The sequence below is a fragment of the Frieseomelitta varia genome, unplaced genomic scaffold (genome assembly GCF_011392965.1).
Source record: "Frieseomelitta varia isolate USP_RPSP 00005682 unplaced genomic scaffold, Fvar_1.2 scaffold_285, whole genome shotgun sequence".
In the NCBI taxonomy this organism is placed as follows: Eukaryota; Metazoa; Arthropoda; class Insecta; order Hymenoptera; family Apidae; genus Frieseomelitta; species Frieseomelitta varia.
Window position 1 is genome coordinate 1,113,809 of NW_025110018.1, and position 23,675 is coordinate 1,137,483.

The 23,675-nt window shown below is 27.8% G+C and overlaps 3 protein-coding genes across 7 annotated transcripts; 1 reads left to right on the top strand and 2 right to left on the bottom strand.

Annotated features, from left to right (window-relative positions):
• Nucleotides 1-1,161: 1,161 nt before the first annotated feature.
• LOC122529333 (protein argonaute-2) lies at nt 1,162-18,652 on the top strand. Of its 5 annotated transcripts, XM_043655344.1 has the most exons (15): nt 1,162-1,769; nt 1,940-2,212; nt 2,659-2,954; nt 5,538-5,654; nt 9,074-9,211; nt 9,780-10,060; nt 10,414-10,720; nt 10,809-11,031; nt 11,102-11,249; nt 11,575-11,838; nt 12,675-12,993; nt 13,219-13,570; nt 13,834-14,167; nt 14,259-14,458; nt 15,459-18,652. In XM_043655344.1, the coding sequence occupies exons 4-15, from the start codon at nt 5,543-5,545 to the stop codon at nt 15,565-15,567; spliced, it is 2,787 nt and encodes a 928-aa protein (XP_043511279.1). In that variant the 5' UTR covers nt 1,162-1,769; nt 1,940-2,212; nt 2,659-2,954; nt 5,538-5,542; the 3' UTR covers nt 15,568-18,652. The 5 variants fall into 5 exon arrangements, with proteins under 5 accessions (XP_043511279.1, XP_043511277.1, XP_043511278.1 ...); XM_043655342.1 differs by having other exon boundaries at nt 1,162-2,212; XM_043655343.1 differs by lacking the exon at nt 1,940-2,212.
• On the bottom strand, nt 3,717-4,424 carry LOC122529335. Its single transcript, XM_043655348.1, has one exon. It carries the CDS (start codon nt 4,320-4,322, stop codon nt 4,131-4,133), a length of 192 nt encoding a protein of 63 aa, XP_043511283.1. The 5' UTR covers nt 4,323-4,424; the 3' UTR covers nt 3,717-4,130.
• Nucleotides 4,682-7,243, bottom strand: LOC122529334 (39S ribosomal protein L53, mitochondrial). Its single transcript, XM_043655347.1, has 3 exons — nt 7,028-7,243; nt 5,232-5,344; nt 4,682-4,972 (listed from the first exon to the last, which is right to left on the bottom strand). Exons 1-3 carry the CDS (start codon nt 7,171-7,173, stop codon nt 4,779-4,781), a joined length of 453 nt encoding a protein of 150 aa, XP_043511282.1. The 5' UTR covers nt 7,174-7,243; the 3' UTR covers nt 4,682-4,778.
• Nucleotides 18,653-23,675: the final 5,023 nt, after the last annotated feature.

The window sequence follows — 23,675 nt, forward strand, 5'->3', positions numbered from 1 at the left end:
AATTCAAATTTTCATTTAAATTGTTTTAGGAAATTTAAATTCTTTATTTATGATTAATTGAATGTATATTGTTTCTCAATTAAGTAACTTATAACGAATATCTCGAGAAACAAATTTAAAAAGAGGAAATTTTAACTTGTGTACGTATAATTTTCAATTTCTTCGATAGTATAACGCGGGAATATAATTGACCAATAGAAGGACGCTATTTACGACGCACAAACATGTTATTGGCCAACACCGATAATCGATATAGAAAATTAAACATAGCCGTTTTATCATGTTCTATGTAAAATTGCGCAACTTGCATAAAGAAATGATTGTTATGTAAATTCAATGTTTCTACTTCTTTAAGTATTTAATACAGTCATATTTTATTGCTATCATGTATTAACAGATTTGTTCCTTATATTTAAAAAATTGTTACAGCCTATATATAACCTGTGTTGCTAGACATTTGTATGGTTAATTCGCAAAGTTTCTCATTGGTCTGCCGATTATGACATCATCCAGGGTCGGCTCAAAGCAAGAAATCATATTTGAAAGCACTTCTTTTACATTTTATTTAAAAATAGTTACAACTTGAAAAATAGAAAGCCACAAGTATTTCCAATTGTAAAAATATTGTAAAACTATCTGAATTACGTAATTTTTAATGCACAATTTCTTAATAAAATTAAGTTAAAGTAAAATTACGTTTCGGCGACATCAAGTCAAATATATCATTGACAATTTTTCAAACATTTAATTTACACAAAAATCAAAGATCTTTTATTATTTTTCCTGGGAAGAGTTATACGTTTTCCAAAAAAAACATGCAATCGCTCATTATTTTCAAAAACACGTATTTATGCGGCGTGCCACATTAAATTAAAAATAAGAAGTATTTGATGTTAAATTTCCTATTGTATGAACTGTTGCACGCGTATGAATTGTATACGCGTTTAAATGCACATAGCAGTTAAATAAATTTAAATGCCATCGTGCGTGCATCATTGTTTGTAAACAAGTCCATGAGACAATGATACCTCATTCTATTTACTTGTTACAATCCTGACCACATGAGCATTCGCAATAACTGGTGAATCGAACAAGTAGTGGGGTCCTTCTCGCGGATGTTGATTACTTGCTTTCGTGAGTGTCGCCAAAAGTAACCCGGTGAATTTCTGTAAAAACTTAAGGCGCTCGTTGCGCGTGAAATCCAAAGGCGCGTCGAGATACACCGCGGCCGAAGGTTGCCGTCCATCGGCAACGGTGTCATTGAAAAATAAAGTGCGAGCATCGCGACAAAATACTATTGTTTTGCTTGGTCTCTGCTGGCATAACAGAGACGAGGAGAGTGTAGAGTGTATGCGAGTGCATTCGACATACTAACACCAGTCGGTATATTCGGCATGTTCGTGTACAATGGCAACCTTGACACTTGGTGATCGTTTTTGGCGGCTTCGTCCCGCTTCTACTGAAATCGTGTTTGGTAGGATCGCGCGACGCGAGTGAAAGCGACGGTGGCCATTCTGTAAAATCTCTCTCTCGAGGAGTTTGGCAGTATCGGTGTCGGTGAAATATTCGTCGCGCTTCATGCTAATGGACATCGTTTCGTTCTCCCCAGTTTCTTTTCCGTGATTGGAAATTTCGCCGTGGCTGTAGCACCCGGTGTGAAATACTATCGTTCGTTAAAAAAAAAAAGAGGAGATACATTAAACAAGCGACAAGCCACACCAAATATCTTGCACGTATATATCGGGAATTGAGGGAAATAAACAGTTAAGGTTAGACAACCGTGAAATCATAATTAAATAGATATTGTACTACGTTTAAGTGAGACATGTATTTTAAGGAAACTCTACTCGTCCCGAATGGAATTTATGCCCATTAATTTTCTCTTGTAATATTTCTGTATTGTACGGTTTGACGACCTGATTCTCTTCTTTTGTTTAAGAATCAACAGTGAAAACAAACTATGCTATATAACTGTATCAACATGTTGTGTATATGCGATCGTGAACTGCACTGTACGTGTAAACATATGTGAAGGCTAGATGATTCTTACTTTCAAGCGAATTTAAGAAAGAACGATTTGTTTAAATTTTACAAAAGAAGGGAAAACGGAATTTCATTGCCGAATTACGCAGGAATTATCCGACACGATATTGCGAGACTTTTTCTCCCTTTCCACGCTTTAGATAGGAAAATCGGAACAATACAAACCGAGGTTTTAAACTATTTTATTTATGAAAGTGTTTTTATAAAGATAGTCGCTTATTTATGCGTTGATTGCGTATTAATATGAAATGCTGTTTGTTTACATACTATACATTTATATTCTCGTTATATTTTATATAAAATCCACGCTCAAACGATAAATAATAAATTATTATAGAGATTGAAGAGACATATTTGATACTCGTATATTTGCGGTTAATATGAATCTGTTGCTTCTTAAATCAATATGCGCAGAATTTGGTAAAAAGGTTTCACATTAAATAACGAGTTATCTTCTAAAATACTGTAGTCGAACGAAATAAAAATTAATGATATTGCACTATCAAGTCGGACAATTTCTTTCATAAATATATTATTAGCTGCATGCATACAAACGCTAATGCTTTAGTTCTACTTGAACTTATAACCCTGTTAATTGTTGAAATCTTTTTGTAGATGTGAATCTTAAATACATGTTCGTCGAAAACAATACAAAAGAAAAAATAATAAATTTCGTGTGACTTCTATACCTGCATGTAGATAATTATTGTCACATATGACAAATTGTTATCATCACGGAAGATGCATCTTACATAGTGTTACATACAAAACTATTACATAGTTAGTGTATAGACACGGTCGTGAAGTTTGTATAAACAAAAGAGAAAAAAAAAACAATGTTCGTGTGAGTTCTGTAACAGTGTGCGTCTATTCTGCATATCATAAATCGAATACTACTTCTATAAAAACAGGTGAGTTTTCAAATTGTATAATGGTAATAATATCTTTAATTGCATACATGTTTAAATATATGCGTGCGTCGAATTAATACTTTTATAACTACGAATATTCATGAAAATAAATAAGATCCCGATTTCAGGAATGAATAAATAAAAATTTTGTACACTTTTATTTTGAGTAATTTATCTGAAAATTAAAGCTGATCTTAATATCATAAAATAAATAAAAATTGTTAAACAAAAATATAAATGATTTTAATAAATGATAACTAGTTACCAAATAGAAATTTTACTGTTCATCTGTTTTTTAAAAAACATAAGATTTAATTAAGAACTTACAAATTGGAAAAACATTCAATTTATTGGCTATTTTAATTTAATGATTCTCTTGACATACATGATAAATAACGTAGAATAGGCGTGCATATCATGAAAAGTTTAATATGTATATATTGAAATTTCGATTAAGATATATAGTGATTTTGCGATAATATATTTTATATAAACACAATATTTGTGGTTGTAAAAGAATCTTCAAACAATAAATGAATTAAACATATATTGAATATAAATATGTATTTAAATCAATTAAATATATATTAATAAATAGAAATAAATATTAATGTATATCTCTTTAAATTGTATTTATGATATAACTATAATTAATGGGATTATTAAAGTGTTGCGTTTTTGAATTTGATCATATATTGATTATGTGCAATTACAAAATAAAACTAATAACATAAAATATCTGTATTAAATACTACAATGATATTTTGTTAATTTTATTAGATAACTTTTATTACATTAAAGATACAAATTATTTAACGTTCACTAAAATCATCAAAATACATTTATGAAAACTATATAATATAAATGTCAATTTGATAGATTGCATGTTCAAAGCAGAAAAGAGTATATAAAACTAATTAATCAACACTTCACAATAGGAAATAATATAACTACTAAATAAATATTTCAAATAATTGAATATACTTCAATATAATATTGTATATAATAGTATAATATAATATTTGATTATAATAAGTGTTTTGCATTTACATATCATATGGAACATATAGAAAATTTTATTATTACAATATAATGTTAATCAAATTTGTCAAATGTATTTGATGCCTTCTCTATATGAATACAAATTACAAATTTTAAAACAATATTTTTGTAAATTTATTCTACAGGTTTCAGTGTAATAAATCTAGAAAGGATAAATGCAACTAAAAATGTGCCTGCTACAAAGCAGGCAACGAAAATGTACCATGTTTCTTCATCAAATACATCAGTAAAAGCTGGAACTTGATTATAAAGAGTATCAATAAGTTTCATATTATAATTTTTACTGTTTGTAGTATGACTCGCCATTTTAGAAGTAAATTACTTTTTTTTTATTGTAAAATTTAAATCTCTTTTTTAAAAGTAGATTAACAAACAAAAAAATGAAGCCAAGAAATTTTTTGTTAGAAAAAAGAATTATTTATAAACTTTTATATGTGCAATTGAAAAAAATTTATACAATATTAAAAAGAAATGATATAAGATTTTTATAACTTGATTCTCCTTTCTTATTTTATAGATAGATGCTAAAAAAAGAATCAAAGTGTAATTTTTGTGACTAAGATTTCTTTATGAATTGACAATGTAGGTTTAATTTTCTGTGTTGTTTCAAAAACAAAGTGAAAGATGAAAATTGGGCTGTTTTAAATAAATGATAAAATTGATTCTGACATGTATATCTAAAGAATTTATTTTTTAACTTATGCTTGCATTTATATTCAATATTTTCTTTGATCTTGTCTCATAATCAAATTGCCAATAAATTTATAAGAATAGTCCTCTACGTTTATTTCCTGGTTTAATTTTAAATGGCCTCTTCTTTTTCCTTTTTTTCTTTTCGTCTTCAGGTTCAGCTTCAGAGTCACGTGGTGACAAAGGTGTTATATGTTTGTTGTAAAGTTCCAAAATATTTAAAGTTGTCAAATTTTCAGCTTTGCATACTATTTTATCACCGGATACTAAAAGATACAAATGCAAGAATAGGATATAAAACATATTTTAAGTAAGCTTTTTGAAATTGCAGTTTTAACTATTGTACTTATTGTAATTTAGCATTAGTAGTATATTTATATTCATTTTCAAAATATCACATGAATATATTTTAGTTCCAGATAAAGCTAAGAACTTTTAAAGTCACATCTTTATATTAAAGATAGAACAGTATAAACTAAGTAATTAATTAAGTATATTTAAATGAAAGAATATTATAATACTCACATAAATTAAATGTAATAGTGGGTTCAGATAAATCAGAGACAATGTGTGGTTTTACATTGCAACGTGGATTTGTTGCAATAATCTTTGGAGTTGTAATTTGAAATAAAAAGTTTCTGTAAATATAACACATGTTTATTATAATCTGTATTATTAGATAATAATTTAATAATGATAGATTATTAAATTATTTTAAATTTAGCCTTACATTTATAATTGCAATTGTATAATGGTTTTTTCTTATCAATTATTATTTTAATCAATGATTGTTATATGATGTTTTACTTTACTTGTTTGTAACATTTTCAGGAAAAATGGCACAAATGAAACAACAATTACCACTTCAAATGCCAGATTTAAGTAGTCTTCGCATAACTACGGCTGTTTCCATGCTTGGTAAAGCATATGGATGTGGACAATGTAGTGGTAAGTTTTTATTTTTGTAATTAAAAAAGATATTTTTTTTTAAATAAAAAACATGTTTTATGACAAGTTTAGATGGTATAAATTACATAGACACACTTTATAAAGATTTTTTATAACATTTTTAAAGAAATTACAGGAATATAACATAAATTCAGGTTCTAGAATTTTCTAGAACTTTCTTTAAAAATATAACATTTAATCTTAAATATTTTGTACAAAAGATTTTAAAGTGAATAATTAAACAAAATATAGATCTTTCATTTTAATTAAAATATTTATTATAAAACTGTTTTCTCTAAAACAGTAAGGCAAGATTAAAGATAACTAAATTGTTTTAACTATTAATATACGAATTTAAAAATGAAAATATCGTGAACTAGTAGAAACAGCCCCTTCAAATGTATTCTTGGATATCATTTAGATTCAGTTTTAAATGGATTAAAGATCATAAAGATTCAGTTTTAAATAGATTAAAGTGACAAATGATGAATCTTAATTAAAACGCAGTTAATTATTAAAAACTATATATCAAAAATATTTAGTTATCAAAAAGATCATAAAGCAAAAAAATGATTGTAAGTCAATTATAAATTAATTAATTTTTTAGATAAATGTCAGAATTAAATGAAAAATACAAATATTTATTATATATATATATATTTTAGTATAAAGAAAATTTGCTTTTTTAAAAATTCAATTATCAACGTCATAAAAAAGTATAAAAATTAATAATGATATAATAATAAATTTCATCGTCACCTTTAATAGTTTTTATAATAGCTGGAACACCCTATACAATCGCCGAGATATGGAGATCAACTAACTTTTTCATTTACAATAAGAAATTGTGTCACACGTATATCACAACATTCAATTTCAGTCTTTTGCAGGTTACTTAATTTTCATATCACGCTTTTACTACATTTATTACTGTAGCAACATTAATCATTGAAAGTTTTCTAAAAATACTAACGTCGTCTGCTAGTTACTAGAAACTTCGTATTGCACATGCGCACAATATTGACGTCATTAAACCAACCCAACCTCTTAGACGCAGAAACGAAATATAATCGTTATTTAGACAATATTTTTAATCTCGAAAAAAATATTGTTATTATTATTATTTTCAAAACTTTTGTTGTTTCATTCTAAGTAAAATATAGGAATCAAGTGCCATGTACTAACAAATTATATTATAAAAATAGTATTTGGCTTAAAATGTATCAATAAAAATTAACATTTTACGAATAAAAGAATTTATGTCTACATTTATATGCCATTTATTGCAAATTCAAAGGAATGTTACACATTATGATAATGTTACACAAATTCTAGTAAAATATATACAAGAAATGAAAATTGGTAGAACTAACCTTGCTTCCAAGGCCTTACTATGAAACGGATCAAACTTTATGTCGATTGATTTAACTGGTTTTAAGGTTAAATATCTCAAGTGCTTTGCAATTGCGCTTATTAATCCAGCTGACCGTGTACGAGTCCCGTTGAACGGAATCGACATTTTAGAAATCGAGCACGCAATCGCATGCAGTATGTATGTACCGATAGTTACATTCTAGGGGAAATAGTTTTGATCGCAGTGCAACCAATATAACCAAAATTTATTTATCATTAAATTATAAGAAGATAAACGTGAAGAAAAATAAGTCAAAACGTAGAAAACAAACTTTATATTACTTTATGTTATTTCAAATATTATTTTTATTAACAGTTTTGCCTCACTGAAGTAGTATATGAAATATTACTAACATTCTCTACGTATTATTGATGCTATATAAATTTCTTACACACTGTGTATATATATTTTTGGAATATTCATTAACGTGTTTCTATTCGGACATGAAAAATTAAAATAATTTAGAAAAGAATGACAACGCCGAGAGCTATTAACTGTTGTTTTATTATTCACGTGCTGATTGGTCAAGATAAGATCAATCGGAATCAAGTTGGTGGCAGCCATTGCAGGAGGCAGTCTCGTTCGCAGTGTGTATTGTGGAGAAGTGTGTTGTGTGGTCAGTGGGTTTTGTGTTGAATTTTTTACTTATTTATTAGTGGTTATCTGGTCTTTTTCACCGTCAGCTGCCAAAATGTATCCTGTAGGGCAGCGTGAGTATTGCAACACGTTTATTTTTCTTTATAATATCTCAAAATATTTCAAAAATAGCCTTTTCTGTATTTCTAAGCAAGAACAGGATTTCATTGTTTGACTAGATCTGATCCTTTGTTCCCGTTTGATTACCCTAAGTTGACGAGAATTCATTTGACACACGCGTATGCTAATCAAAATCACTCACAGCAATGAATTAAGGTTTAAGAAATCGAGGAAAATTTAAAATATGACCTCGAGTGAACCTCGTTCAACAGGCACAATGTGTCGTCACTTTGATCCGTCAATGCACGGATAACATACAAGTACATACGTATATGTGTCTAATACCGATGATTTTTTTATTATTTATGATATGTGGTGTGTATTATTTTAAGTACAATAATTCCAATATAAAATAAAGATCTTTCAATTTTTTATATTGACGTACATACACTTTTAAATATCCACCATTACTATGTATATTTTAGATAGTATATTTTATGAACTTGTAAAAAAATTCGTAAATAAAACGTGTACAAAACTGTAACTTTTTTTAGTATTTTTTGCTTGTTTAATATTATATTACATCTTTAATTTATAACATAACTTGCGTGATTAAACACTATGGATATTTAATGTAACAAGGAAAGATTCAGCAAATCATATTGAATTAGAAAATGATAATGTTGTATTGATGTTGAAAAATTATAAAATAATAAATAATCATAAAGTAAATTCTTATTAAGTCTTAAGTAAATTACAAATCTATTCCATATATATATATATATGTATTATGTTTGTCCCTGCGATATGCAGAATATTGCTTGTAATTACTATTTACTTGTGATTATTGTATAAAAGAAAAAACATGTACATATATAGAATGAGTCCATAAGAATGTCATCTAAAATAACTTGTTTCCTAGTGATTTAAAAAAATGTTTGAAATGAAATTATGGAGGCTAATCAGATGAATATATTTTAATTTTTGGATATTTTATATTTGAGTCTTTTAAATAAGATACTTTTTGATCCATTAGTTGATACAGCTTAATATTAGTGCCTTCTCTCTTTCATTAAATATAAAATATTAAATTGAAATATATTGCAAATATAAACATGATATTAATCAAGTGAAATTTTAATTAACTTAAGATTTAATAAAAATTCAGGAATTTAGTTATAACAGATACTGCTATTAAAATTTCCATTTATTAAAATATATATAGTTAATTACTACTTTTATATTATATTATATATACTATATTTATACTATATTAATTTATAATTTATAATAATCTATTTTATTTCAGCTCCCCCACCTGGACCCACAACAAGTTCTTCTGTTGGAGCAGCTGGAGCAACTGGAAGCAGTGTTGTAGCTCCTAGTTCTTTAGGACTTGTTTCCACACAACAAACACACACTCCTCCTCAACCTCCTGAACTGCCAAGTAAGTTACATACATTAAGAAAAAAATATGATATTCATATGATAGTACACATACCAATATTTATATGATTTCTCATACATTATTTTATCAAAAGCTATTTACATTAGACTATTTTATAATAATTTTAATTAATTAACAATATATGCATTTTGTTTTTATTGCTAATTTCCATATATTGTAAAATTAAAATAAATGTATAATTTAATTTAAAATGAGTATACATGTATTGAAATTTATATAAATAATAATTTAAAAAGAAATTCAAATATACTAGTTTCTCTCAGTCAAATGAATATATGAATATATATGAAAAATATTTATATCTTTAATAGCTAGGGAAAGTAGCTCGTATGTATTTAAATCATATATATTATATATTATAATAATACAATTCATATTCATATATAATTCAGTCATAAAAATTGCTATATTTTCCATTTTCATTTTTAAATAATAAAAAATGTGATATATAATAATATAATGCTATCATATTTAAATTTGACTGGATTTTAAAAAAGCAAATGTTATATTTTGAAATAATAATAATTTAAAATTCATATAATTACAGTGTTTTCATGTCCTCGGAGACCAAATATAGGACGTGAAGGCAGGCCAATTGTCTTAAGAGCTAATCACTTCCAAATAACAATGCCACGTGGTTATGTGCACCATTATGATATTAATATTCAACCTGATAAATGTCCTCGTAAAGTTAATAGAGAAATAATTGAAACAATGGTTCATGCATATAGTAAAATATTTGGAACTCTTAAGCCTGTATTCGACGGCAGAAATAATTTATATACAAGGGACCCCTTGCCTATTGGTACTGATAAAATAGAATTAGAGGCAAGTATAATAAGTAATAAAATATATTTATAATAAAATTTCCTATGACATGAAAGATGTGTCTGAACACTGATGTTATATGAGCCTAAAACGCAAAATTTTTAAATTCAATAAAAAAATTACTTTTTTGATATAACAGGAAGTAATATCATTAAATAAAAAATTAAGCAGAACTTCCCATTAGAATTGTTTAAAATTAAATCTAAATTTATTTGTATGCATTTGTCTGCATTTGAAATCACATTTGGAAAGTAACAACGAAAGTAAAACAATTTTTTGATTGTGTTGTATGGGATCTCACTGTCTTTTTCTTTTTTCCTTTTAAATTTTATTTTCTACTTATGTATTTTTAGGTAACACTGCCTGGTGAGGGTAAAGATAGAGTTTTCAGAGTGGTAATAAAATGGGTGGCTCAAGTTTCATTGTTTGCTTTAGAAGAAGCTTTAGAAGGACGTACTAGACAAATTCCATATGATGCTATACTTGCTTTAGATGTTGTAATGAGGCATTTACCATCTATGACATATACTCCAGTAGGTAGATCATTCTTTAGTACACCAGATGGATATTATCATCCATTAGGTGGTGGCAGAGAAGTTTGGTTTGGCTTTCATCAATCTGTTAGGCCATCTCAATGGAAAATGATGCTAAATATTGATGGTAAATATATAAATTAATATAAAATAAATGTATTATTTAAATGTATATTCATTATTTATATATATTTATGTGTATGTTTATGTTATAGTTTCTGCAACTGCATTTTATAAAGCACAACCTGTCATAGAATTTATGTGTGAAGTATTAGACATTCGGGACATAGGTGATCAAAAGAGACCTTTAACAGATTCTCAACGAGTTAAATTTACCAAAGAAATTAAAGGACTTAAAATTGAAATCACGCACTGTGGGACGATGAGACGAAAATACAGAGTGTGTAATGTTACGCGTAAACCTGCTCAAATGCAATCGTAAGTATGCAAGAACAATCGTAATGTTATTTTAGACATTTACAATATATAACATTTATGAAAATTTTAGATTCCCATTACAACTAGAAAATGGACAAACGGTCGAGTGCACGGTCGCAAAATATTTCTTAGACAAATATAAAATGAAACTGCGTCACCCATATCTTCCATGTCTTCAAGTTGGACAAGAACATAAACATACATATTTGCCACTTGAGGTTTGTTGATTTTAGTATTTTTCTTTTATTTTTATCTAGTATTTTGTTCAATCAATACTAAATATTTGCAAAGTATATATAATTTATTAAATATTTTACAACTATAACATAAATTAAAACATGCAAATTTCTTGTAGCAATGGTAAAGTTATTTTTAGCTCCCTTTTATTAGTTAATAACATAAAAATAACATAAATAATTGAAAATATAAAGGAAATAGATAGTTCTAATTTTTAAAGAATTTATTGAATCAGTACTTTCGTACAAGAAATTTACATATTTCGAATTTTTTAATAATTTTGAAATATCATGTATGTATTATTAGGTCTGTAATATTGTCGCTGGACAACGTTGTATCAAAAAATTGACTGATATGCAGACTTCTACTATGATAAAAGCTACAGCTCGCTCTGCTCCAGACCGTGAACGAGAAATAAATAACTTAGTTAGAAGAGCTGATTTTAATAATGATTCATATGTTCAAGAGTTTGGTCTAACGATATCAAACAATATGATGGAAGTTAGGGGTCGTGTTTTGCCTCCACCCAAGCTACAGTACGGAGGGCGCGTAAGTTCCCTCAGTGGACAGGTGAGAAACTTCCAACTTAATCAGTCAGGTCTAGCTAAATCACACATTTGCAGAGGCTGTTGTATTATTTTTGGTAGGAATATATCGTTTGCAATGCTGTAGAATATAAAGTTATAATCTATTTTTTTTTTTTACTTGAAGATACATTAACAATAGTCTTGCAATCATGATTTAGCTTAAAATCTTTATTTTAAACTAGCTTAAAAATTTCTTTCTAATATTTATACATTTTTTCTTTTAAGGCAAAAATCTTAATAAATATGATTTCACATAATGGAATGAGATCTTTCTTAAGATAATAATACGTTTGGTCTTTTCTATTTTAAAAATATTAAAAAATTGATAATAAAATGAAAAGTTGCCAAATGAATGCATGGGTTCTAGACCTGGTTGATTTTGATATATGGACTGTCACTGTAATGAGAACAAATTATTTTTATAAAATCTGTAAAAAGATCAGAAATAATAATTATTTTAAATATTTTTTTTTCTACAAAGAAAATTCAATTTTTTAAAAATATAATTTGCATTACATTCACAGTCCAATATCATTAGATATTGCCTGATGCTATCAGTTTCATTCCATGCAGTAGTGAAGTAAAGTGGATTCTTATTTATTTTGATTTACTATTGTAATCTTTATAAATTTTTATTTATATTATTTTATGATTAATATACATATGACTTCTGTTTTAAAAAGAAATGAACATACAGAAGTGATGATTGCATGGATTATGTAGAAATGCTGGTGCATCATTTTTGTTTACTTGTTATGATTCACAGTATATATCATGATATTTAGTAATATATTTATTTTTCTCTTTTCCTTACTGAAGACGAAGCAGCAAGCTATACCTAATGGTGGTGTTTGGGATATGCGTGGCAAACAGTTTTTCACTGGCGTGGAAATTAGAGTTTGGGCAATTGCTTGTTTTGCTCCACAAAGAACTGTACGCGATGATGCAATACGTAATTTTATAGCACAATTACAAAGAATAAGCAATGATGCTGGAATGCCAATTATTGGGCAACCATGTTTTTGTAAATATGCTACTGGGCCAGATCAAGTAGAGCCCATGTTTAGATATCTTAAAGCAACATTTTCATCATTACAACTTGTTTGTGTTATATTACCTGGAAAAACACCTGTATATGGTAATTATATACATATTATATTTTGTTATACTTGTATATTGCAATGAAAAATTCGTTCTATTATGCAGTAAATTAATCCCATATAACAACATAAATAAATAGAAAAATATTTTTATTGTTATAACATGAAATATGTTTCATGTCTTGTGTTATATGGGTTTTTTTTTATAATATATAATATTGACAACGTATTTTATATACACAAATTGCATACTCTGTTTACAGCTGAAGTTAAAAGAGTAGGAGATACGTTATTAGGTATGGCAACACAGTGTGTACAAGCGAAAAATGTTAATAAAACGTCACCTCAGACGTTGTCGAATTTATGTTTAAAAATTAATGTAAAATTAGGTGGTATTAATAGTATTTTAGTACCCACTATTAGACCGAAAGTGTTTGACGAACCTGTTATATTCTTTGGAGCTGATGTAACTCATCCTCCTGCAGGAGATAACAAAAAACCTAGCATAGCAGCAGTAGTTGCTAGTATGGATGCTCATCCATCTCGGTATGCAGCTACTGTTAGAGTTCAACAACATAGACAAGAAATTATTCAGGAACTTAGTTCAATGGTGAGGTAAGTAAATTGTTATAATTTTTAAATAATACAAATTTATTTACTATAATGAAAATTTCTGTTTTTTATAATTTGATATATTTTATAAAATAAATTTAATTATTCATTATCAAAATGAGTTTTTTAAATATTCGAATAATTTGTGTATAAAGACATTTATTTTATAATATAAATTTATATTATTTATTAATTTTATAATATAACTAATGTGTTAATTTTAATATTACTTTTAGTTATTAATAATTGATATATTTCTTTTTAAGGGAACTTCTTCTTATGTTCTACAAAAGTACTGGTGGATATAAACCACTTAGGATAATTCTTTATCGCGATGGGGTTTCCGAAGGCCAATTCCTTCATGTTCTGCAACACGAATTAACTGCCATTCGTGAAGCTTGCATTAAACTTGAAGCTGAATACAGACCTGGAATAACATTTGTTGTAGTCCAGAAGAGACATCACACTCGTCTATTTTGTTCAGAAAAAAGAGATCAAAGTGGTAAAAGCGGAAATATACCAGCCGGCACAACAGTTGATGTTTGTATAACACATCCAACTGAATTTGATTTTTATTTATGTAGTCACCAAGGCATACAGGTAAATTTTTAAACTTATAATTAAAATTTTTTCTTTATTTGTTTCAGTTACATTTTACATATTTCAATAATTATATTTACATTTATTATAGGGCACATCACGACCATCACATTATCATGTTTTATGGGATGATAATCGTTTTGAAAGTGATGAATTACAATCTCTAACTTATCAATTATGTCATACGTATGTCAGATGTACGAGATCTGTTAGTATACCTGCACCAGCATATTATGCTCATCTCGTAGCATTCCGAGCCAGATATCATTTGGTAGAAAAGGAGCATGATAGGTTCGTATTTTATTATTCGATATCGATTACGAATTCTTTTTTTCAACTGTTATTAAAGTATTAATTTACCGCAATAAGAAATTACTATTATAAAATTGAATATATCGTAAAACTTCATTGTGAACAATCATGAAACTTAATATACGGTCAAAAAATCGGAAAATAATAAATAAATATGCATTAATTATCATTTTTGAGAAAAATAGTGGTTAATGCTAAATTCGATGTAAATTAGTAAAATTCACAGTGGTATTACTTTTCAAGGTAGATACTTGTTAATAGAAGAAATATCCACTTCTACACTTATACACGATAGCGACTTATACTCGAATAGCGATCACATAAATTTATTAGAATAAGAATTTCTAGTCATTTTTTATAATATTAAACGTTAAATATTAAAAAATTATTAGTTTAATAATAGTTTATCAATTACACTTATTTTGAATTCTATTTATGTCTATTATTCATTCTTGCTTTTATTTACTTTTATTTTATTTGTTTTTAAATTTTTCTTCTATACTTCTTTCAAAGCTATTTGTTCTCATAAAAATTTATAACATGCAGGATTGAATATCAGTCTAATAATAAGAATCAAATGAATCTATAGTATTCAATATAAGAAGAAATCTATAAACTAAAAAAGTAAAAATCTAGAATAATAAAACTTTATTTGTTATAAACATAGACCTGGCTGAAAATAAAAGTTGAAAGAAGATAACATTCAACATTTTAAAAAATTTTTGTTAGTACATGACAATTACGTTAGTATAAAATCTTCTGTATATGTGTAAGAAAAAATACAAATTAATTAAATTTTTATCAATAGGTCAATTTAGTGAAATATTATACAAAAATTTTAATATTTTTACATGTAAATGTATATTTTTTATTTTAATTTATTTATATTTGTTTATACTTTTTTTAATTTGTTTATAATTATAATTTGTTCATACTTTTGTATTTAATACTTATAATACTGATATATTTTATATTTCAGCGGGGAAGGATCTCATCAATCTGGCTGTAGCGAAGACAGAACACCAGGTGCAATGGCAAGAGCTATCACAGTTCATGCAAACACAAAGCGGGTTATGTACTTTGCATAATTCTTCTTTGAATTTTTCTTAGACACATAAATAAAATAATAAAAATGATACCATAAAACGATAATCATCATATCTTGCACGTGGATATTTCTAGACTACTTAAATGTTGGACAATCTTCTTGAGTGGTCAATTTTTTTGCTTACTTTTATAATCAAATAAATCTGTCTAATACCTAAAATACGAATTTTATATTAAGCTTGATTTTTTTTTATGTTCTATTTAATATATTGTCGACTAGGTTTTAGACGGATTTTTTAACATGTTAGCAAGTAGTTATTAAAAAAGGTGCTTTTAGTTAATCATGTTTTAGATTGATGCAGCTTGATTGATGGTCATTTCGCGGTAAAGACCACACAAATGAACAATTTAAAGAAATCAGCTGCCGTGTATATTACGCTTATTTTTTCTTTCTTTTCTTTTTTTTTTTTTAAGAGGTTAATTTTCCTCTAGCACTTGTAGGATAAAAAAAGGTCACGTTATAATATAAATTCACGATTGTATAAATCGCTTTTGCAAGACTGTTATCGTGTGTATAGATAATTATCATTTGAATCAGTCACTTTTTTTTTTTAAAGAAAAAAATGAAGAAAAATAGATTATCAAGTCGTGACGATATTGGTATATAAAATATTGGTATATATGATCTATTTTCATGTTTGAGCATATTTGTTATTGTAGGTATGAGACTACAATTCTTTATAAATATATTTATTATATTTATCATAAGCATCAAAAAATTTGACCACATCAAGTACTGATTTGTCAATAGGAAAATATAACTGAATAAAAAATTTGTAAATGTTAATTGTGAAGGTCTTCGAGTCAATGGCCAAAGTAAGTTAAGAATCTGTAATAGAATCCAAAGTTGTGGCAAGTTGATAAAACATAGTGTTATGTAATATCTTTAGTGTTGTAAAGAACATCGTGCCACATTTGCTAAATAATATCTTTTGTATGACAAACTTTCAATGAGAATAAATCTAATGTCATTTTTGGGATTGTTTAAGACATGTAGAACATTGACCTACACATATAGATCAAAAATTTTTTCACGTGACTAAGAAAAATTTCAAAAGAATCAATTCGAAGTTGTTCTTCATAATAATAAGTAGAAGGAAATATGATTTGATCGTTGAATTATAATTACGTAAAAAAATAGCATATTACGTCTAAACAATTTAATATTACAAATCGAAAATCCAGAGATACACGTTTTATTTTACTTCCTTTAGTTACATAGATGTTATTTTTTGCATGTGGAACGAGAATCGCGTAGCTTGAACTGTGGTAGTACTTTATTCATATCAATTATGCACTGACATGTTTTTGAAGGTAAATGAATAGCTACGTTTTATCTGGCAAATGTGAAATGGTAAATATGAAACATCTCTTCAGGCAAAACAAGTACTTTTAAGTGAAATCTATATGGCATTAGATCCGAGCTAACAATGATGCTCTATCAATACAGAAAATAATTCGAATAAGAATAGGATAGGAATAATTCAATAAATGCAAAATAAATCAGAAATATAATATGAAATTATTAGGATAAGCTACATTTTATTTGTCATACAAATTTTAAGGTCCTCAAGTTTTTGTTTTAAGAAATTCACCATTCATGATTCATGTGCAAATGGAATCTATGTAAATGGAACACAATAATTGTATTAAGAGCCTTGCAAGTAACTACTATGTAGAGGCAATAGATAGAATAATTGAAGCGTATAAATATGTATTGATGCTGTGCTCCACAAATTGTTTATTATATACTATTAGAATCATTAATACACTAGCAAACTTTTTATCTTGAATTTATAATGCACGTAATTCTTTAAAATAACAATTTAATTTTATTTAACACAACAGTATTAATAACGTTCAAACATCATATCATTGCATGATTGAGCAAACTAAAAAGTTGTGAAACTTGTTGAAAGCTTTTAACAAATATCCGAATGGAGTTCTACAAATTTTATTTAATCTAGGAGCCAATTCACAAATAGACAATAAATACAGAAAATTTAGTCTAACGTTTGATATTTTAATAGTGATCCTAGAACACAAAAGAGAATCCAAGAGAGAAATCGTTTCGAAAAAGAATTATTAAATATTGGAATCGAAAGAAAAAAATTAAATATTGGAAGTTTGGATAATAGTGTAAGTCATCATCTGAAATTTGTAGAACTTTGTGCATTAATGATTCTAATCTTAGACTTACAAGAGATACAATGTTAATATTATCTTGGAAAGTATGAAAAGGACCTTAATCTATCAATTATATTTATTCTAGTTGTAAATTTAAGTCTATAATGTAGGTTATCACTTATACTTATAATGTTTAATATCTAGTTTTTGACTTTATAACAGATTAGATAACTTGTTAAATATGATTTGAGCATGGGTAAAAATTTGAAAGTTTACAACGATAGTTCAGCGGTTGAATCAGTTCCAAATAATTGAAAACACCAAATAGTGAAATCGGTATGCAAAGTAAAAGAAGAAATTACAAGTTCTGATCAATGAAAAGATAAAAAAAAAAAAGAAAAAATTATTGTTCGCAAGAGTATGAAGATACCAAAATATGAAACGTGAAAATCTTAAATATTAACGAATTACGAATCGATTTGAATCGTAATAAGGCGCCATATGGATCTATTAGATTTAAGTCAATCTAAATGCTGCGAAATGTTGCGGCAGGCAATCGGTGCGCAAGTAAATACCAAAATTCAAGCAAATATCGAAGAATTAAAAGATCAAAAGTAAAATATTCATTATTCATGTAGCCCGAAGTAAAAAGCGTTCATCGTTCTATTATTCATATTTCGCATTCATAAACTAAGCAATCCTTTGTAACGAGATTTTTTCTTATAGGCTTATGCGGTAGCATTTGATATTTTCCTGCGCCCGATCAAAAACTAGCCTCCATTTGTAAATATACCTCAGTAACTTATCCATACATCACTATCCCATTTAGTAAATAATGCTCGGTGGGCAATAGATGGAATGTTTTACGAAAATTTTTGTAATTTTTATTTAAAAAAACAAGATGAATTAGTTATACGTTAGTTTACTGATCTTTTAAATCCGATATGAAGACAAAAAAAAAAAAAAAAAAAAAAAAAAAAGAAAAAAGAAGAAAAAAAGAAACCGAGTATACGAGTACACTGCTTTCTTTCCAGGTATTTTCTACTCTGTGGAAACCGTTGAAACCGTCAGGATCACAATTGGCGAGGGAATGAAAAGCGATTACAGCTGGGCATCGTAGTGTTCCAGCGTAAGTGGCTTTATCGATTCAACCGCGCGACGTAGCTGAAAATTCCCCAAGCTGTACAGTTCACCTGTCACGGGCTTACACGTGCGAACGACACACCATCCGAGCTTACGCTTTTCGTCACTCGTCGACCGCGTTTGTATCGGCATTTTCACCTGTTGATAAACCTGTTGATGACGCGGGGCGACCGTCCGTTTCGGGCTCGTACGCGTTATTACGCAAGAATCCTTTGTAGGACGTCGATTTTCTCTCGTGTCGATGCCGTACGCCACCGCAAATCTCGCTGGCGAACCACCCGTTCGTCGATTGTTTCGTGAATTCGCGCACCAGTGCATGTAAATTTTATATATTAATTTGATATTATATAATACTGTAATATAGTAATATAATGTTATAAAAAATGTATAATATAATATTATATAACAATATATATAATGTAGTAATATAATATTATAAAAAATATATATTATAGAGCAAGGTATGGGTTAGGTTTACAACATAACGACGTTCACGAACATAGCAACGTTCCTTATAACTCGTTAACTCACTATATAATATATTCTATAATAATATAACATGTTAATATAATATTATACAAATTTTATATATCAGTATAATATAATAATATATTAATGTAACATATTTTTTATATTAATAAGATTTATATTAATGTATAAAAATAATAAAATATAATATGTTAATATAATATTATACAAATTTTATATATCAGTATAATATAATAATATATTAATGTAACACATTTTTTATATTAATAGATTTATATTAATGTATAAAAATAATAAAATATAATATGTTAATATAATATTATACAAATTTTATATATTAATATAATATAATAATATATTAATGTAACACATTTTTTATATTAATAAGATTTATATTAATATATGAAAATAATAAAATTTAATAATATTTATAAGATAATATAGTAATAAAATGGGACATCCTGCATTATAGATTGAAATAGGACACCTGTACATATATCGTTCACGGACACATGAAATTACGATTTCGTATTTTGTTTCAGTCCTTTCTCACCTTCTAAATTTACTTTGAAGAATATGCGGGATGTCACGCGTAACTGGGATTAGTTCTATTACAATTTTGACGTGATAGAAGACGAAGAGAAATGCTAGCGGAAATGAAACGGCATGTTCGCGGGGTAGTAATATTTCTTGAAGTATATTCCGAATAAAACTGTAAATCTGCTTGCGTGCCAATTGGTGCGTAAAATAGGGAAGTATTAGAAGTATTAAATATTTTTTAAGAATTAATTATACAATACACATAACACCATATTTTAATTTTAATTACTAAAATTGATAGATTTTTATGGATTTGATTATATAAAACGTGTATAACGTACATGTATATATTAAAAACTATATTATAATATATAATATATAATATAATAAACTATATTATAATATATAATATATAATATATGTATATATATAATAATATATAATAAAATAAAATGTATTATAATAATATAATATTATAATATATATTAAAATAAAATATATTATGAGATTATATATATAATAAAATATAATATGTTATAATATATATAAAAGAAAAACACACATTTTGCGTATTTTATACTTACGTAACGTGCATATATCAGTAGTTAATAAAACTCATTATTAAATAACACTTGAATCCTTCAATTCTACCATAAGATATCGAAAGATGTTGAACGGTCGTAATTCAATGGCAACGAGCTGTATCATCAATCGTTTATTGAAACTGCAGTTGTTAATTTTGAAATTCAAGTGAACACAAATTATCCTTCACTCACTACGACGCATAAGTTCATTGTGAACGCGCACGAGTGTAAGTGCCTAAAGTTTCATTTCGTTCCGCGAACAGTCCACGAAGGTCCGAACAATTCCGTTTTCAAAACGTAGCACGCCCGAGCTCCCATCTCCACGCGAAGTTCCATATCGGCTTTTATTTATTATTATACGCTGCTCTTATCGAGCTTGGAATTGACTTGGCCACCGTCACGCCGTTTAGAACGCCACGTACCACGCGGACAATATTCTGAAAAGTTTCGTAGCTCCTTGGCCGTCGTTGTTCCATTAACCGACCGACGGCCATAATTTTCCCGCATCGTCGACTCGAATTGAACGCCCGTTCCGATTCTCCGAGACGACGTGAAACTTCCACCGTACCTGTTTCGCAGAACGAAAGATGGTCGAGGGGCAAACTGATTGGGGAGAGAGAGAGAGAGAGAGAGAGAGAGAGAGAGAGAGAGAGAGAGAGAGAGTATCGGTTCGATGCGATTTCGTCGAATCTCGCGGCGGTACTTTTAATTACGCTCGTGGAGAGCCCGGGAATTATCGAGAGCCGGCCAGTTTGAAAGTAATTTCGAGCCTGCGCTAACCTGGCGTGAAACGTCGATTCGTAGGTGAATGATTTAATTAAGAAAGTTCCTCTTTTATTTTATTTTCAGCTGGACGAACGAGATTTCGATCGGGGGAGGCTAATTCGAGTACCACGTACTGGTTGGAGAGACAGTGATTTTAGATAGAATCCAGAGATATTGAAGCTACTCGTTGAGAACTAATCTCGCTATTATATCAATAATTATCGTGTTAATCAGTGCTGTATCAAAGTCAATTGTATCGATAATATTTTCGCTACCTCCTAGTTTTATAAAGCTCCTCTCCGAAATTTTCACCATTTTTACCATTTTCAGATCAATATCGATTCAATTTTCGCCATTTTCTGTAGAATTATATTTATAACTATGTATAATATAATAATATATATTTATATAAATAAATAAATAAATAAATAATTATATAATAATTTATATATTTATATAAATAAATAAATAACTATATAATAATTTACATTCATACAAAACCCATTAATTTAATAAATATTTTAATCTCAATTTCGTAAAATCTATCGTACGAGAGGTATGAATTATGCTCTTGTATCACATTATGTTACTCTGTTGCATCGTCTTTGTCTCTCATGCGAAGTATTTTGGAGTGTTCTGAATGAAATTAGAGAAAAATTCACACGAAAATCCATCTCGTGAGATATTTAAAGCCGGCGATATTTAAATATAACAAAATCGACTGCCTTCTAACTCTGTGTCAGTCAAAAATCAGTGACTACGTCGCATAATTCATTTTCCACATCAATAATACTGATTTCTCGAGCTCGCAAAAACTTTAAATTCTCCCATTCAGTTTTAGCTATGTTCTAGCTCGTGCACTATTTACGCGAGCTAAACAACAACGCGAATCAGTGTCAGAGAGATTGTCGGAGGGAAGCTCGAAGCGAAACGCCATTTTGGAAACGCTCGAGCGGGAGATGTTATTTGCGCAAAATTGTGAAAGTTTACTCGTACAATATTTACAGTGCTGTCTGATGAATATGTATACGTATATCGCGCGACACGGGATGACACGACGCCTCTTTTCACTATGGAAATATACACTTTAGGAACGCTGTTTAATCTGTCGACGAACGTCGGCGTGCAATTTTATTCGGATATCGAGAAACGGATTGATGCCATGAAATATTTCGTGGACATTTACTCAGCGATTTGAAAAATTCCACGACTCTGCGCGAGGCGAAGATACACACGCCCGATGAAAAAAATCTTGCAATCTCTCATTATATCACGTTTGTTTGTTTGGAATTGAATTGAGTAAGAATTAAATGACACTTTATTGTACGAAAAATCATTATGTCACGTTTGTTTCGGAATTGAGTAAGAATTAAATATAATTTTATATTATTATATATAATTATAATTATATTATGTGTAATTTTATTTTATATTTAAATATTTAAATAATTAAATATTTTATTATACGAAAAATCCACGAGGATTAGAACGAACAACAGGAAGATCTTTAAATATAATCTATAAAATATAATTTTATATTATTATATATAATTATAATTATATTATGTGTAATTTTATTTTATATTTAAATATTTAAATAATTAAATATTTTATTATACGAAAAATCTACGAGGATTAGAACGACAGGAAGATCTTTAAATCTTTAAGATCTCTCTAAAATCTTTGCACTACGAAATATCTGATACACTAACGATTTTATTGCATATAGTGCTGTCATAAAATTGATTTATTAATCTGTCGATGAAACTCGAGAGGAATTTTTGAAATGTTATAATTTACTATAAAAAGCATCCCAAGGGTCTCGAGTGAGAGTTCGAACACAGAACAGATTCAAAGTTGAAAATTTGTTCTTTCAACTCTTTAAAATTGAATTTCTTTGAAATCTTGATGGGGAAAACTGTATTTCAAAATGATTGAAAATGATGATGATTTTGTGTCTGATAGTATAAGTAAATTCCTAGTTCTCTTCAGTTAGTTCTTATAGAAACTAATAATAATATTCCAATAATACATTAGTCCTAGTATATTATTTAAAACAGAATGCAGTGTGTATTATTTGAAAAGTTTTTTAACTTTAAGGCTGATACTTCCTGAAAATCTGAGACAACAAAGTCGTTTAGGAAAGTGCATTAAATTAAATGCAAATTAGTTTAGTGAAATATGTGATGTTTTGAAGAAACTTCGTGTGATTAAAGCTTCCTTTGAAGAAGAACGATATTTCACACACACCGGTCAACTATAGTTCTTCAAAGTTTCTATTTTTCTTTTAAAAAGAATATTCTTGGAAGTGAATGTGGATAAACTGTTAAATAATGCCGCTGAATAATGATTTTAATTGTTTAAAAAATAAACAGATTGTTCGTTTCAGAATGTCACAATCACTTTTTAAATCTCGTTCTCACATTTTAGTATACTGCACG